At 37.3% G+C, this 18202-nt stretch overlaps 2 protein-coding genes across 3 annotated transcripts; one reads left to right on the forward strand and one right to left on the reverse strand.

Moving 5' to 3' along the window:
* The first annotated feature begins 10550 nt into the window (after positions 1-10550).
* On the forward strand, positions 10551-14050 carry LOC125054891. Of its 2 annotated transcripts, none has more exons than XM_047657035.1 (3): positions 10551-11903; positions 12059-12242; positions 13754-14050. In XM_047657035.1, exons 1-3 carry the CDS (start codon positions 11555-11557, stop codon positions 13914-13916), a joined length of 696 nt encoding a protein of 231 aa, XP_047512991.1. In that variant the 5' UTR covers positions 10551-11554; the 3' UTR covers positions 13917-14050. The 2 variants fall into 2 exon arrangements, with proteins under 2 accessions (XP_047512991.1, XP_047512990.1); XM_047657034.1 differs by having other exon boundaries at positions 10558-11903; positions 12056-12242.
* A 1958-nt stretch (positions 14051-16008) lies between these two features.
* Positions 16009-18157, reverse strand: LOC125054607 (MAR-binding filament-like protein 1). Its single transcript, XM_047656601.1, has 6 exons — positions 17943-18157; positions 17559-17798; positions 17189-17291; positions 16957-17063; positions 16771-16884; positions 16009-16321 (listed from the first exon to the last, which is right to left on the reverse strand). The coding sequence occupies exons 1-6, from the start codon at positions 18024-18026 to the stop codon at positions 16055-16057; spliced, it is 915 nt and encodes a 304-aa protein (XP_047512557.1). The 5' UTR covers positions 18027-18157; the 3' UTR covers positions 16009-16054.
* Positions 18158-18202: the final 45 nt, after the last annotated feature.

Raw genomic sequence — 18202 nt, forward strand, 5'->3', positions numbered from 1 at the left:
TCAGTATCTTGAGCTCTATGGTCCAATAATATATATTATCTTTCAAACCAGTTAAATCCTAGTTAATTTACGTACTTTTCTTGCGTTTCATTTCATAACACGCCAGATCTTTGACAAGACAGCATCAAAAGCCGCTAGATCCACCTCAACCAACCAGAGAAAAGCATTTTGACAGAAAAGCGTCATGGCGTTACTAAATATAGTAAAGGCGGCCACTGACGATACGTCCATTAATCCGAATGGAGTAGTCGTCGTCCAAAATCTTCCCATGAATGCTAAAAAAATATTCCATTTGGATGGACGTCAGGCAGCTCTGGATTTCCAAACGGATTGAAATCCATGCGCCAAATGGACGTCATCCGCGGCCGTCCGTCAATGTCAGAAACGTGCGCCACGCCATATGGAATCAGTCCGAATTGTCCGTGAATGGGCGAAACGGCGTCCACTTTTTTGAGGTTATTGTTTCAGTTTATGTTTTGATGTCGATGGTGGTGCATGTGCTGCGTATTCGTCAAGTGTTATAATTTTTTTTTAATGTCTTTGTCCGCGCGTGACTTTGTATTGGAAGTAATAGAAAAATATAAAAGTATTTCTATTTTTAAATAAATATATGTATATTATTAAATAAATAAAAGTATTTCTTTGTTTCAACCAATCCTTTATCCACCTTCTCTTAGGTTTTTTTGTCTTTTTAATAAAATACACACAACTGCTGCCAGTAAAGTATTGTTATCCATAGTATTATTTATTTCCGTTCCGTACGATTGCAAAGTTCGAAGTGACGCCATGCATCCAAATGGAAGTATTGTGAATGGTACCGTATCTCGATAAATTTCCATTTGGAGTGCATACAAAAGGAAGTCTACTAAATGGACGTATCGTCAGTGGTGGCCTTAAAGTCAAGGAAAGAGATGATTGCCTCATTCTTTGGTCGGAGAGGTCATTTCGCCACAGTTGTGCTAGGATATGGAAGGACAGTTACTGCAGACTGGTATGTCAATCGCTATTTGCCTGTTGTCTTGGGAAAAATCGACAGCAGCGCCCTCGAAGCAGGATCCTCCTTCACCACGAAATTGTTTCAGCGCACTCCGCAAAAAGGACTGTTGAATATTTGACTATGGCAGGTGTCGAGATAATGAGCTATCCGCCATACAGGCCTCACCTGGCGCCCTGCGACTCTCATTTATTCCCAAGAACAAAAGATACAATTCGAGGTATTCGCTTTACCAGCCCTGAGGATACGGTGAAAGCGTACAAAAATGCCATAGAAGACACCCCTAAGGAAGAATGCCACGATGTGTAGAGAGGAACGGAGATTACTTCGAAAAACAATAAAAGTAATGGCAACTTTCTACATTAAGCCGTTTTTCATTTTCTAAACAGTTTCAGAGTTACCTAGGTATATAAGAAAGTCACTTCTGAACGACTACGATGAAAGCCGTACTGATAATCGCTAATCAACTAGGAGCTGGCCATTAATAATGGGTTCCATTATTTTGGAGAACAAGGAGGTTATAGCTGTTGAGTGATAGTTGGACGGATAAGAGTGATGGCCTCTTTTAGGAATTGGAGGTATTGAAGCGGTCTTCCAGTACTTCGGGAAAGTGCCAAGAGAGTAAAAGTACCGGAAAATCACGTTAGAAACGGAGCCAACTCACAGGCACAAGTACGCAGCACAATCGGTTGTATCAAAGCCGAGCCAGTCTGCATGGTGGGCGTTAAAGTCGCACAGTATCACGATTTCGGCGGACGGAACCGCAGCTGAGTAGGGAATCGGTAGCCATTTGGATGTGCTCAATGAGTCAGTCAGGACCTATACAGGTGGAAAAAGTAGGATGGTCATCGCAGTCTACGCGCAGCCAGGTCCGTTCCTTTAAGCGTCCCGAGGTGAGGAGAACAGATATACCCTCTGAAGTACACGGAAACCCCCACCCGTGGCACAAATGAATGTTTCAATTTGTGCCCCGGGTAGGACAGGCAGGAAGTATCAGGCGGGGAGGATATCTGAGTCTCGGTAAAGAATAATATTTGTTATTTTAAATATAATTGGTATTTAATAGTGAATATTCAAATTCAAATTCAAAAATCATTTATTCACGTAGGTAACACAATGTACACTTGTGATTCGTCATTAAAGAAATACATATTAATGCTTCTAATTTTACATTTACCGCCAGTTCTCAAATGAAGGGCGTAGAACGGAAGAGAAGAACTGGCAATAAACTCTCCGCCACTCTTTTTAATCGCCATGTTTTTTTTTTACACAACGTTTGTAAGGAGCTGCAACCATTACACCATGTTCCACATGACATCTTAAGTAAATTAATAATAATAACATAAATTAAAAACAAAGACTTGTCCCCTATCAGCAGGAGGCATGGTGAAATAGGAGCACGCACTTACATTCTCGTGGGAACAACACGCAAACACATAGTCGAAATAATTAACATCACCGCATACACGAATTCAAGTACGACCAGTCACCACAAGTAGCACCCGTTCACGAGTATGACGCATGGCCAGCCATCGGCCCCCTCGCCATATTTTAGGGAGAGAGACAACCCGACGCATGGACGGCGCCACAAGCAATGACATTTAAGCGAGCATGACGATCCTTGAAATGTGGACTTGGCTACATAATAAAATAATAATATGTAATACTAAAATAATTGGATACCACATGGATCACGGTTTGTTCCCACTTTACATTAAAATAGTCGTGGATGTTGACGATCGCCCCAGAGTCTGGAAATGCAGCCGAGAGATTCAGTCGTGTTACCTATAATATATACTGGAGCAACTCATATCCAAGCACTAGGATCGTTTAAATATTCATTTAAACGATCATACGATATTATAATAAGCCTTAGCAAGCAGTTTTACTTTAATGTACGATTTAAATTTATTTATTGACGAAGCTTGTATCTCACTAGGGATTTTCTTGAAAAAACGTATACAATTGCCTTGGAAAGAATTACTCGTTTTATAATAATAATAATTTTTATTAATCAGACAAATACAGTCCATTGATTGATTAGTGTGTTAGTAACAATAGTTTCTTAAGATCTATGTTAGAGAATTAGTAAAAAGAAGGAAAAAGTAGTTAAATAAAAACTATCAGGAACAAAGCCCTGCGGAGATGTCGGAGCAGTGTCGTAAATAGGGGCACTCCATTCTTTCGACTATCATCCGTAAGATGTTGCTGGAGCTGCCCCGCACCCGGCGCACCAAAGAAGCGCACCGCTTTCGCATAGTGGCGAAAAAGCAATCCACCCGCGCCTCTGCAAACATTCTTGATGCACTGCAGAAGCGAGGCAGCCCCAGCAACATCCTAAATGCGTTATTATACTGCACCCGAAGCGAGTTGTATGTTTGTCGAGTAAAACTGGCCCATAGGCTGCACGTGTAGAAGTTAGTGCAATATGCTCTGAATAATGTGACTTTTACGTCATGAGAACAACGTACAAACCTACGAGCCAGCATATTTGCTCTCACCGACAACGCTCTTCGTTCTCTCTCTATATCGCCATTATCTTTGAGGTCGGGGAGTAGGACGTGCCCAAGGTATTTAAACTTACTAACTCGCTGTAAAACACAGTTGTTAATAGTAACCGTCGGCACATTTTGTAGTCTCCTCCTCCCTGACTCAAACACCATCACTTGGCTTTTCTTGGCATTATAGATAAGACCATGGGATGCAGCATATTTTTCACAAATAGCTAATAATTTTCTTAACCCGCAGACAGAAGCGCTAAGCAGCACCATGTCATCAGCATAGCTTAAATTGTTAAGGTTAACGCCATCTACGCTACAGCCAATTCTGGTGCCGGTTAACTCCTCTATCAGCTCATTTACATACAAGTTAAAAAGTATGGGAGAAGTCAACCCACCTTGCCTCAACCCACACTCCATCCTATACGGATCTGACAGGACACCCTCCCAACGCACACTATTGACCTGACTTTTGTACCAATATTTAAGAATATTTATGGTATCCTGTGGTAAATGGATTTTTTCAAGTTTTTTCCAAAGCAGATCATAGGAAACAAGGTCAAATGCCCTGGACAAATCCAAAAAACATGCGAAGACAGGCGTCTTACGTTTAACATAATAGTTAATAGTATGCTTAAGACTCAAAATAGCACCATCTGTGGACAGCCCAGGTTTAAAACCAAATTGGTTATCGTGTGGCTTTATATATTTACTTAATTGAGTGTTAAGCACACCATCAAACACTTTTGATATAATGGTTGCCAGAGATATAGGCCTGTAGTTATGAATATCGGCGAGATCGCCTGTCCTATTTTTAACTATTGGAACTGTTAAATGAAACGAGTATTTTATTTAATCACTGTTAATTATATTTTAATGTTAAGCAGACAATGGCGAAAAAAGAAGTAAGCTTAATTATATTACACAGAGCAAATCATAGATACCAGATATATCATAGACAATAAGTAATGTATTCTATAATAATTGCTGAAGGCACCAAATTTACATTCCATAGACTAACACTCCTACTAAATTTGAGCCTTCTATTAAAGCTTACAAATGAAAACCAAACATTAAATAGCTTAGTTATAAAACTTTATATAAACATACTTGAGCAACACATTAATATGATAGCTTTACATTTTTGGTTTCTCAATCACACCAAGTTTCTCTCTGAAATATTGAAATTTTACTTTACATAGAGCTTTTGTAAATATATCAGCTAACTGACTATTAGTACTAACATATTTCAAATCTATCAATTTTTGTGCGTATTTTTCTTTTACAAAGTTATACTTAATATCAATATGTTTACATCGTTTATGAAAATCATTATTCTTGATCAAACAAATAGCACTTTGATTATCTATATGAAGATTAATACAACTCTGTTTATATTCGTTAATATCAAGCATTAACTGCCGAACCCAGAGAGCTTCTTTTGTAGCACAGCAGGATGCCATAAACTCTGCCTCAGTGGTAGACAGAGCGACGGTCGATTGTCGTTGAGTGCTCCACGTCACTGCTGCTCCATTTTTCATGAAGATGTAACCAGTGATAGACCTTCTGGTGTCAGGATCATTGGCATAGTTGGCATCAGAGTAACATTCAAGTATGTTACTTTGAGTTGATCTGAAACAGAGTCCAAAATGTTTTGTTTCTTTTAAATACTTAATAATACACTTTACCGCATTCCAATGCATCTGATCATAATTGTTGAGGAAGCGAGCAACTGTCGACACTGCATACATGATGTCAGGTCTGCTCACTATTGCAGCAAATATGAGAGAACCCACAGCTTCTCTGTAAGGAATGTGTTTGTTGTTGCTATCAGACTCAGTGCTTTTTACCAAAGTAACATGCGGATCAGCAGGAATGCTATTAGTATTGGTATCACACATGTTAAATCTTTTCAGCATATCTTCAATGTATGTACTTTGATGCACAAATATATAATCATCACATCTTTCTATATGCATTCCTATAAAATGTAATGATTTACAAATCTTTACATCAAATTCTTTCTTTAAGTCATTTATTACTTGAGTAAGAGCAGAGGCATCTGTAGACAGTAATAAGCCATCGTCCACATACAGTAATAAATATATTTTAATACCATTGATGCAGCCCACATAAACACATCTGTCAGCATGACTGTTCTTAAAACCATATTTCTTTAAAACATTATCAAATTTAGCATTCCAACACCTAGGTGATTGTTTTAAGCCATACAAAGATTTCTTGAGCTTGCATACAATATCTTTTTGAACAGTAAGGCCCTCTGGCGGCGTCATGTAAATCTGTTCTTTCAACTCACCATATAAAAATGCAGTTTTAATATCAAATTGTATCATTGACATTTTCTGTTCTGCAGCAACAGATAAAAGTAAGCGAATTGAGTCATACCTGACAGTTGGTGCAAATGTCTCAGTATAGTCAATACCGCTTTTCTGTGTGAATCCTTTAGCGCATAGCCTTGCTTTGTACCTTAGTCCTTCAGTTTCATCCTTTATACGAAACACCCATTTACATCCTATAACTCTAGCTTCAGGTGGCTGTTCTACTAACTGCCATGTACCATTATCACTATGTGCTTTCAGCTCTTCTTCAATCGACTTCATCCACAAGTTAGAGTCTTTTGATGACAATGCTTCTGCATATGTTTGTGGTGTGACAGAGAGTGGTACATTACTTGAGCATAGGTAAGTCTTAGGTTCTGTGTTCTTATTAATTTTATTTCGAGGACGAAGTGTAATATTAGAACTCTGAGGATACTTCACTGACATCTCCGGTACATACTCAGGGTCATCAGAACCATCGCTGTGATCCACGGGTGTATGAGATGACAAATCTGTGGTGTTATCTTCACGGTTTGAAAAACTTTCAATTACATGATCTGATTCTTTATTTTCTGATTCTGACAATGAGAGAGGAACCACATTTCTTGTTATACTATTCTCTAGGAAAATTACATTTCTACTTTTTATGACATTTTTTGTTTTGGAATCTAATAATCTATATCCTTTACTATTTTCACAATAACCAACAAAAATAAGTTTCTGTGATTTAGAGTCCCATTTCTTAATTTTCTCTTTAGGTATTTGAGCCGTTGCATAACAACCAAATATTTTCATGTGACTTACATCAGGTTTCCTTCCACTCCACATCTCCTCAGGTGTTATATAATTTAGTGCTCGTGTAGGTGAACGGTTCACTATGTATGCTGCTGTCATTATTGCTTCAGCCCACAAGTTTTTCTGTAAGTTAGCATTGATTAACATACATCTGGCTTTTTCAAGCAGTGTCCTGTTCATACGTTCAGATAAGCCATTTTGTTGAGGCGTGTATGGAATTGATGTTTGATGTTGTATGCCGGATGACTTCAAAAATTCAGTAAAATCATTATTTATATACTCAGTTCCATTATCGGTTCTTAATACTTTAATTTTAGTGTCAAGTTGGTTCTCTACAAGACATTTGTATTCTTTAAATTTATTAAGACATTCAGACTTTGATTTTAAAATGAAAACAGTCACTTTTCTAGAATAATCATCAGTAAAGGTAAGAAAATACCTTGCATTTCCGAGTGACTTCACTTCCATGGGCCCGCATACGTCGGAGTGAACAAGTTCTAGCAATTTTGTTGCTCGGAAACCTGCACTTTTGAATGGCAAGCTTGTTTGTTTACCTTCTATACAGGAGATACAGGTCACATTACTGTTCAGGGACATTTGCACACCTTCAGCACAGGTGTCCAGCTTCTTCAGGTCAGTGTAGTTCAAATGACCCATACGCTGATGCCATAAGTAGAAATCATCATTTTCTGTTGAAGCAGATATGTATGCTGGAATACTATGTGTATTTAGCCTGTACATATTATTTATCATTTTAGCAGCTGCAACTTGCTTGTTTGTTTTATTCAAAATTTTACAACCTTGTTTGTCAAATTGTACTTGACAGCCACTATTTATTATCTGACTGACAGAGAGAAGATTCGTAGCCAACTCAGGAATATAGAGAACATTCTGTACCTTGATAGTTTCCAACTTACCTTGTGTATTGACAACATTAATATTTACCTTTCCACAGGCCTTCACAACTAGCTTCTTGTCATTAGCTACTCTTATTGTGGAAATTGGAGGTGTAATTTCATCGTAAATCAAGTTACGATTCATTGTCATATGCATTGATGCTCCAGAATCAATATACCAGTTATTGTCATTGTTTATTGTTGCAGATAACACAGCAACATACCCAGAATCTGTGTTCTCCTTAGACTTCTGTTCCTTTTTCTTACTTCGGCAATATTTGCTTATATGCCCATATTGATTGCACACATAGCACCTTGGACCTTTACTTTTTTTATTTTTATCTTGAGCTTGTTTGACAAACTGATTTCCCTTACTTTTGACATACAATGCACTAGACTCAGAGCTTCTTACTTCTTGCAGAAGCTTAGTCTTCACAGAATCAGCTGTAATTGTCACACCAGAGCTTTCAAGTGCCATGATCATTGGTTGATACATTTCTGGTAAACCGGCAAGTAATAAAGTCCCAAGCCATTCATCATCGACTTCAAAACCAATGTTTCTTAACTTGTGAGCAGTGGTCATGATCTTGTTAACATAATCTTCAATGTTCAGACAATTTTCAAGTGTTGTATTGATCAGATCTCTCAACAGACCAACTCGGCGTGTCAAACCTTTGTCATCGAAAGCTTTGGCTAAATTATTCCAAACTTCTTTAGCTGTTTTGGCTTCTTGTATATGTACATAGTTGATGGGATGTACTAATAAGATAATTTTCGACTTCGCTTTTGTGTTAAGTTTGGGATCAATTGCTTCATTGTCTTTCGCGGTGACACAACTCCATAATTCCTCATGTTCGAGGTAGGTTTGCACTGCAAATCTCCACGTAGGATAATTTTCTCTTCCAGTCAGCTTTTCAATCAGTGCCATCGTATTATTTGAAGACATTTTTTGCTGATGAAGTAAATTGAAAAACGCGTGGCGAGTTTTGAGGTTATACTGAACTCAATTTCGCACTTTTCACTTTAACTATTTTGTTTTTAAATAAAATCAGGTGGTCTGGGCCCATAACCTGTTAAATGAAACGAGTATTTTATTTAATCACTGTTAATTATATTTTAATGTTAAGCAGACAATGGCGAAAAAAGAAGTAAGCTTAATTATATTACACAGAGCAAATCATAGATACCAGATATATCATAGACAATAAGTAATGTATTCTATAATAATTGCTGAAGGCACCAAATTTACATTCCATAGACTAACAGGAACTACAATACTACTTATCATATCTCTAGGCATGTAACTATGCGCTATACAAGCATTAAATAGAAGAAATAGAACGCGAGGCAAGTGTGGGCCTGCAAACTTTAGATGCTCGATGCTGAGACCGTCGTACCCCGGTGACTTACCTCTAACCATAGACTTTATAGTGCTATCTATTTCTTTAATAGAAGGTTTCAAACTTATGCCACCTTTACACTGGGTCACAGCATCTAGCCTCGACTGTGAGGGCCCAATCGGCGATTTAACTGTAAAGTAATTAGCAAATAGATCACCAATTTCCTTGGGCTCACACACTCCGTTGACACTCACAGGGAGGCCCGACTTATCTTTTAATCTATTAGTACATTTCCAAAAAGACCGAAAATCATTCTTAGCGTGATGAGCAGCCAAAATATCCATTTTTATTTGGTCTTCGTTATTTTGGCACCATCTCAAGCGTGACTTAAAAATTTTACGACTCAAAATCATTTCTTCATATAACTTTCCTTGTAAAGGCTTACCGTGCTCTAACCATAGGCCAAATTTTTGCCTGGCCTCTCTGTGATGCCCTTGTACATGCTTATTCCAACCTACAATCGGTTTTTTCTTTTTTTGTACTGACTTACAAGTTTTAACAGAAGATGCCGAAAGGGCCAGAATAATATTGTCATATAGCTTATTAATTACTTTTCTATGACTAAGATTACTACATAGCTTATCACTACAATAACGAAATTCAGGAGGAAAGTCAATTTGTCTCAACCTGTCATGACATTCTCTCTGATACATTAATATTTGTTCATGTGTTCTTTCCCCCCAAACCACTGCATTATTATAGTTATTTAAATGTATTCGTTTTCTAACAACCATATCTAAACTACACTCAATAACCAGCGGCATGTGATCTGACCAAAGCCAAAAGTTATGCAGCCTTCTGGTTGGTGCGCTAATTTTGTCTTTATTACGAGTACTATAATTATGGAAGCTACTATTCTTTTTAAAGATATCTATATTTTTCCGCACATACAAAATATTCTCATAAATGTATTGACTTCCCAGAGTCAAAATATGTAATTCCTTAAATTTGCTTCGGACCGACTCCCGTGGGGACAACCCACAGATCGCTCTTATAGCCCGCTTTTGCACTACAAATATCGATTTAATGTCAGCTGCATTACCCCACAAAATAACACCATATGACATTATACTATGAACTATGTGTTCTCATCCGTAAGATCGCGTATCTTTTTTACTGCGAACGCTGCGGAACTTAGCCTATTCGAAAGACCTTCTATGTGTCGGCCCCACTGGAGTTTACTATCTAAAGTAATTCCCAAGAACACCGCATTATCAACAAAGTCTATTTCCTCGTCTTTAATTATTATTTGAGAATGACTACTTTTTACATTTGTAGTTACAAATTTAACACATTTTGTCTTCTTTTCGTTTAACTTAACATTATTTGTATTAAACCAGTGAACTACACTGGAGATGGCACTGTTTACGTTATCAAGTGATGGATTTTGTCGTTTCACTTTAAATAAAAGCGAAGTGGCATCAGCAAACAGTACTATCTCGTGAAGCTCCTTTACAAGAAATGGTAGGTCATTTATTAATAGGTCAATAAACACAGGCCGACATGATTTTTGGTGTTTTGAATTTGATAAATGTCCTTAGCTAATGCACCTGCATTAGCGTACCTACGCTAATTCTGAATATTAATTGGTTTAGCCCATCACGTCAGGATTTTTCACAAAATTAAAAAAAAAAACTTGTGAGTTGCTTTGTACTGGAGCAAAGACGTATGTTATTGATATTTCCTAAATAGCATTAAAATTATTTCATTAAAATAAACATACTATTTAGTATCCCGATTTACCATGGACCAGGGATTCCCATTCCTCTATCATTTCTTTATACCAACCAACAGCAATCATCAGACGAAAGTACAAACGAAAAAACCGATGAAGACTGAATTCAATCCTGATATAGGCTCAACTGAACTTAATTACTTAGGAGAGGCTTGGATCTATCAAAGGATGCTTCACAAATCTTAGGATCACGATTGCAAGACAAATATCTGTAGGATCCAGAGACGACATATTCGTGGCATCGTGAAAAAGGTTTCGCGGAATATTTCTTTCAAGAGGGTTCACTGGTGTAATTATATTCCTGAAGTAATCATGAAACTGGAGCTGACAATTACGAATTCACATCATGGAGTATCACAATGGCAATACTTATGCCTCAGTGGCTGTTGCCTGTGGTCCGTGCATCTAAAAAAAAACGTGTGAGAATCTTGAGCAGTTGTTTGAGCTAAATAAAGGATAGCGATTATTGTTGGCAACTCTGTGAAGACTTAAAACACAAAAATTAATGATTTAGAAAACCCGTGTACCTAGTTAAATAATAAAATATGCAAGTTCGCTTCCATCGCCTTGCTCAATCAGCAGTCGCTTCTAGTTCTGAAGTGAGAAGTCTAAGCATTAATTTCATTTAAACGAAGGTGTCGCGGTGTGCGCACGCAAGCATCACAAATTCTTTAGCAGTCGGCTAGTGTTAATATACTTATGAATTATGATACTTGGTCGAGGTCTGTGAGTGGCGTGATACGAATAATAAAAAGTGTTAGCAAACAAACGATTTTGAACTACAATACTACCAAGTATGGGTAGAACGAGTTTAGTGATTGAAAAGTGCTCAGCTATTTTGCCAAGTATACAATAAATTATTTTTACGATACCTATTCCCTAAAAAATAAATAAAAAATGCCAGGACACGCCAACAGCCCATACTGGACCGCAGTCGATTTTGACAGCGAAGAAGACGATCGGTCTCCACAGTCCACTAATAGAATGTATCTGGATCCATGGGACAGTGATGCTATAGCGAGGATTCCCGGAAACTCTCCAGATTCCGGTCAAGAGCAGTTCAACTCCTTCGCTGGTGAACCCGTCAGTGCAAGCTTTTACTATGTCCCAACAAAAAATTATGACTCTTCGGAGGAGAAACCACAAAAACGCCCCCTTAACCCAGAGGAAATTTATGGCCGAAGAAGATCGAGATGTGTACTGCCAGATGCTCACGATGTGCCGGTGTACACCCCAAGACCCGTGGGTTAGTATTCTTTACTATGTAACCTGATCTTAATCTAAATTATTGTGCGTTTTAATTGTGTCAAGGATGCTTCAATACAATGATCTCACATTTATTTAAACAATCTAAATTTTAAATAGCGCACATCTTCTATAATTTTAAAAATATATTAGCAGAAAGAAGACGGTCCATGTACGTAGAAGAACCTCAATTCATACCTCATCCTTTGGTGTATGAAAGCATGTATGGTCCTCTCCCGGTGCCACCGCCTGGTTACGTAGCTCTGCGACCTCGAGTGTCCTTATCACTTCACCCTGAATATATACCAGCAAGTGGTCACAGGAGTAGAAGACAGTCAAGGTGAGGGTGTCCTACAACAAGATGTATTATTGTATTTATTGATACACATATCGCACTGTTTGAATTTCACTAAGTATCGCGTGAAATGTCTTTGTGTAGCTACATTCGAATAATTAATTAGTTTCCTGAAATTATATGAATACGTATCGTATTTAAATTATTTAGATTTACGTGTGATGAAATAGTAAGTATCATTTAGGTTTCTGGAATATTTTACTAATGCCATTGGTTTTACTTTTGTTGACTCTTGGTGGTTCGAATTAAAAGTTATAATAAATATTAAGAATATATATATAAAACATCTTCGCATCCCGTTCCCGTAAAATGCGTGCAAAAACATAATGCTATTCGTAGTGTAGAGCTGTTATTATAGGTCTCATTCCGCACACAAAATGACGCGCAGGCTACCATCCATCGTGTGAACGTGCGTGAGTTTTTGTTTACTACAAATGAAAGTTGAATCTGTGAGAAATGTTGTTCGTTTCTTATAAACTAAGAGAAACTCGTTCCTAACATTGACCCTGGCAATGTCCATCACGCGAAGGAATAGGTTCAAACTTCTACAGATCACAAAGTAGTACATATTTACGATAAACGTGTGTACGGTACGATATACATATTAAAAATATGTAAATATTATACCTGTCGCTTACGTAAACCCAACAAGGTTTAGAAAGTCACATCATCGGCCTCACTTACATTCATAACACGATCATAATGCTCGCGATTTGCAGCAAAGTCGCAACGAAGTTACCCGCTGAATGGTTATCTAATCCGTGCTATCACATTGTATTGACATGCTCGAGAGATCACAACAATTGCGAGTAACTTAATATCTTCTGTAATTACCTTGTGGTATGTAGGTGAAACGCGAAATAAAGGTTGAATTTTACATGCGATGAGCATTAGCTCTGCGTAGAGCCGAATTAATTATTTCACAACATTCCAACTCACTCACTTCTCACCTTCTCCACGAAGATATAAAATAGTACACAAATTATATATATTCAACATCGTGAACGTTTTATAATCTCCTCTGGGCGGGAGATCCCCAGTACCAGCTCCTTCGGCTTGAGCCGTATTCAACGAAGAGCCATTCGAATCGTCGACGACTAATCCTTTTCCGAGCGGCTTGATCCCTTGGTGTTACGTAGAGATGTGAGGTCACTCTGCATCTTCTATCATATTTACCGTGGAGAGTGTTCAGAGGAGATGTTCAGATTGATACATGCAGCTGAGTTTCATCATCGTTCCACAACTGAGTGTTTTTAAGGCAGTTTTTACCACTATGTGGACCAGCTGCCCACTGAAGTATTTCCGAAACAATTCGAATAGGGTCCTTCAAGAAAGAGCGTGCCAATTCTTAAAAGGCTGGCAACTCACTCTGGCATTGAGTGTGTCCATGGGCGGCGGTATCACTTAACATCAGATGAGCCTCCTGCCCGTTTGCCCCCAATTCTAAAAAAAATATGTTATCAGCACATATGGTAATAAATAATCTTTCCTCGCAGGATGGCAGATGCGTACGAGAGTTTACCCCAGAACTATGAGGATTGGGCTCACCCGATGCCTCACGCGGCTCCTAACAATTTCCACCTTTCGAGGTACGGACATTTACAGATCGATTACTCCTGCAGCTGGAACACTTTGGACAGGCTTATTCGCAATCATTAAAACCATAATTCATTGTATATACTGTAGTCGTAGTTAGTGCTTAGATGCACAAATATTCGTGTAACAAAATATATATTATTATAAGTATTATCAATATTCCTTAGTTTAGAATAAATATACCAAAGAAAGTTTAATGGCCTAGATTATTTTCCCTTTAATAATGTAGTTAATATTCGAAATGCAGTATAATGTGAATTATATAACGGCGGCCTGGATCTGACCATAAGTAACAAATTTAGTTAAATCAAGGGTGTGGTATTTCGAAATGTGGTACTGGAGACGAATGCTCGGGATATCATAGACCAAATATAAACCCATATCCAAACCACACTTTTGTTACGGAGTTAGTTAAATTCAATGCATTCCTAATACATACATATTATCTATTCAATCGAAAGATGTCAATGGTAACTTTGTTAAAAATTTAATATTTGTCATGTTTAACGTATGTATTAGGAACAATATCATGTTTATCGCTTCAAACGAACTACTTTAGAACAAATTAAATAATAAAAAAAATTAAAAGGTTTATTCACCGGTTTCTCATAAAAGGAGAATTTGTACGGTTTTGCAATTTAAAAAACAATAAACTGCGTATTTCATTTAACCACACGGTTGTATGCGAAAAAGTGAGAGGTCTCACGATTTTCTGTTTACGATAGTAACATTATTAGTGGTTAAGATTGCAATAACGTACTTTCTCGAATACCAATCCAAATGACATTTTACAAATTATAGTTTAAGTACTGGGAACCACAAAAGTCAACGCTCTAAGTTTGTTTCTTATACGACCTACGAACCGATAATTATTTCAAGGGAAACGCACAACAGTCAGCTTGTCTGCTTATAAATGCTCTTTTAATTTCGTTAGAATAATTAAAAAATAAATGATTTATCAGTACTAAGTTACTGTTCCATTTATTGCTTGCTTAATTATTATAATGATTGGGTATGATATATAACTGAACTAAAGTACCGTTACCACAAAATTAGCCACAAGAAGTAGATAAGTATAATAATAGAAAACATTTAACTACATTCCGAATTGGTTCATTGATGAACATATCATGTTAATATCTACGAGCGGTGTTCACTAAATAGTGATCATGCGATACAGAATGTATGAAAGAAAAAATATACTGTCAGGCATAGCCAGACATTAAATATAATAATTAATAATAAGAAAAGATAGCAATCATCTTTTGATTTTTAAAAATAAATTATATAATTTGTTAGCGTCGCGGCCGAAGGCTTTCTTTAAATTTTTTTAAAAAGGGTTAAATTTAATTTCGCGCGAGGCCTTGAGAGCAACATGAGGGGCTCCTCCGTATACTATGATTGCTATTGCCGGTCGGTGTGCCGAGCCCGCACGGGACGCCCTACTCGTACATCAGTAGTAACTGAAGAAATAATAAATAAGTTAAAAACATTGTCCTGACGGTTCATCTTATGAGACTGTTTTTTATAGCAGAAAAAAATAATATTTATGTGATGAGAATGATAGAAAGTGTTCATCACAATATACACAACCATTTGAATATTATGAATAAAGTGTCAGGGCGCCGGGTACCCAAAATGCTTTCTAACGCACAGAACCAAACGAGACAGAATTTCATAAAGCTCGATTTATAACTATGGACTTGAAAGAGGCCGTCATCTCCAACTCCGAAGAAATTTAAGACGATTCCATCCGCCGGTAAGATCATGGGCTAGTTTTTCCTTGGACAGACGAGGGGTGGTAATGATCGAATACTTAAATTATGGAGCCAGTATTTCGGGGACTTTGTACGCAGGCAATGTCGTGGCAAACTAGTTGTTTTGTTTCACCGAGATAACGGCCCCGCGCATAAGTCTCGAGTTGCGATGGCTGCCATTCAAGCAGCTAGCTTCGAATTTATGGATCATCCTTAATCCTTAAAAACATCTCAGAGGCTATAAATTTGAAGACGCAGTAGTCGCCGCGGGACACAATTTTGTCGGACGTATGGTCTGTGTGCATGTACACCTGTCGATGCTACCGACCGTGAGATAAGAGCCGCAGGGTAAATGCCCTGCGCAGTGAAAGTGAGGGGAATAATCGATTAATATGCACTTTATTCTGAACATAGCATTTATTAATCATACAATCAAGTGAACCATTACATGTTCAAGAATCCCTTGTCGGTGTACAGCTTCCTCTTCTTAACGATGTTGAACGGGCCTTTCTTCTCGTTCGTCTCGGACTTGTTGTCCGAATGAGTAGCCTGTGTCGTGAGCGGTCCGGGTGTATTGTACCCGTACGTCGTATTCGTCTCAACGGAATAGGGCCGTTCCGCTTTACCCTCGCGTTCTGGAGTGTATATGTTCTGAGCTAGGTATTCCTTGAACTGACTCTGCTTAACTTTCTCTTCTAGGATTTCTAATTTCTGTAATTTCAAAATTGACATATTGGAAACGGTCGGCGGTCACCAAATTCGTCAATGTCTCTTGTGAGAAAATTTTTCGAAACATAATATATACCTAGTGAACGACACTTATCTATGACTTTAAAATTAAAAAAGCCTTCAAGACATTACAAAATGTAAGAAATCTTTCTCAATATTTTGTATTCTGTGTTAATTAAAGAGTAATTTAAACTAGAGAGAGAGAGAGCTAAATTTCACAAAAAATACAGCTAACGAGTCACGCCGCCTCGTTTCAGTGCAATTTGATGGACTGATAATTGATATGATTCTTAATTAGTGGGTAAACTGGAACGGGTTATTGTTATGTATTGCCTTCTGACAAAACTCGCTTCGGACTTATTAGAGCGAATTCAATTCAAGTAATGCGTTGCACAATTAGATGCGTAATCACAGACGGCGCAAAGCCTCACCCTCCGATAGGCGTGGAGATGGGCCCGAGAGGCTTCGGCCTCTTTCGTGGCTCGCTCCCGGAGCCCGACCTGCCGCTGGAGCTTCGCCTCGTCCTCCAGCACCACCGCATTCATCTATATTTTCATTTAATTTTCGCAATAAAACAGTATCTAACAAATTATCGAGAATATTTAAACAATACCGACTTTCTCTTGATGTTCGTTTTCCATTTGTTTGATCCTGTTGCGCAATTCTTCGGCGACAAACGTCATTTGAGCGATTTGCGTATCGAAATCTATTTGAACCTCTCGAGCTGTTTAAAAAGAAATATGAAATCGTGGAAATGCAAACTATTAAAGAATTCGATTTATTTATATATATGTTTTTTATATCTACTTTAAAAGCAAAAAAATAATACTTTGAAGTCAAGTGAGTTACCTCTCCTGTTGTTATCCTGCGCTAAGTCCTTCATTTCTTTGTCGTGTGCGGCTCGTAATTCTATTAAGACTTCGTTATGTTTCCTCAAAACATTTTCTTTTTCCTGTAAATTTAGAGGGTTATTGATAATTCGTTAGGAGGATAACATAAATTATCACAATAGGTCACACAAAGCCAAAAAACATGATAAGTATCTCAAAAATGGTACACTTTTGCATAAATACATACGGGAGTTAAAATTATTACAAATAGCCACCCCTATCACCTTGTAACGGGAATACGTTAATATATATTTTTTATTATTTGATGATTGTTTTAAGTATGAACTTACTAATAATGAGGAGTACAAAAGTACACTTTAAAAACTAACCTTCTCCAATGTGTCTAGAATAGAATCTTTAGAAACTAGTTCATCTTTCATCTTTTTTACATCCCGTTTAAGATAAACCAACTGAGAAACTGTCTCCTGTAAATTGGCGATCATTTCACGCGATGACATTAAATGATAACGGTGAGATTTTTCTAACTCCCTTGCTTCCTTTAATTCTATTAGTAACTTTGTGTTGATTTCTTTAAGATTTTTGCATTCCTCGCCTTCGTTCATAAAGATCTGTTGAATATTAAATTGTAAAATTTAATTTTTTAAACCAATTCAAATATCTACGCAAGTACAGCGCAGGCCACACAATTCTTATCATCTAGTAAAAATATTGTTATGAAAACAATAAACAGAAATGTACCCTTAACAAAGTACCTTTTTACATTTTGAAAACTGGTTTAAAATATTCTGTAGTCGACCATCTAAAGATTTTTTTATTTCAGTTTTATTTTCCTCCATTGTTCAGTTGAATAAATAATTCGCACCTTGTTCTTTATTTTCACAATTGAAGTTTTTTAGCTGAAACCTTAAGTTTCCCGCCATATGTTAAATTACTGACAGCTGTTCAAAATGTCAAACATGACGCATGAATTTAGAATTTTTTTTTTTTTTATAATTTATTTATTAGTTTATTT

Source organism: Pieris napi, chromosome 12 (genome assembly GCF_905475465.1).
Source record: "Pieris napi chromosome 12, ilPieNapi1.2, whole genome shotgun sequence".
NCBI lineage: Eukaryota > Metazoa > Arthropoda > Insecta > Lepidoptera > Pieridae > Pieris > Pieris napi.

What these genes read in the sequence shown, in the direction of transcription:
- LOC125054891 (XM_047657034.1), top strand. Translation starts at nt 11,555, where the DNA reads ATGCCAGGACACGCCAACAGCCCATACTGGACCGCAGTCGATTTTGAC. An exon ending in GTACACCCCAAGACCCGTGG is followed by an intron (nt 11,904 to 12,055) that starts GTTAGTATTCTT and finishes AAAATATATTAG; the next exon opens with CAGAAAGAAGACGGTCCATG. An exon ending in AGGAGTAGAAGACAGTCAAG is followed by an intron (nt 12,243 to 13,753) that starts GTGAGGGTGTCC and finishes CTTTCCTCGCAG; the next exon opens with GATGGCAGATGCGTACGAGA.
- LOC125054607 (XM_047656601.1), bottom strand. Translation starts at nt 18,026, where the DNA reads ATGGAGGAAAATAAAACTGAAATAAAAAAATCTTTAGATGGTCGACTA. An exon ending in TTCTAGACACATTGGAGAAG is followed by an intron (nt 17,292 to 17,558) that starts GTTAGTTTTTAA and finishes CTAAATTTACAG; the next exon opens with GAAAAAGAAAATGTTTTGAG. An exon ending in ATCTCCACGCCTATCGGAGG is followed by an intron (nt 16,322 to 16,770) that starts GTGAGGCTTTGC and finishes TTGAAATTACAG; the next exon opens with AAATTAGAAATCCTAGAAGA.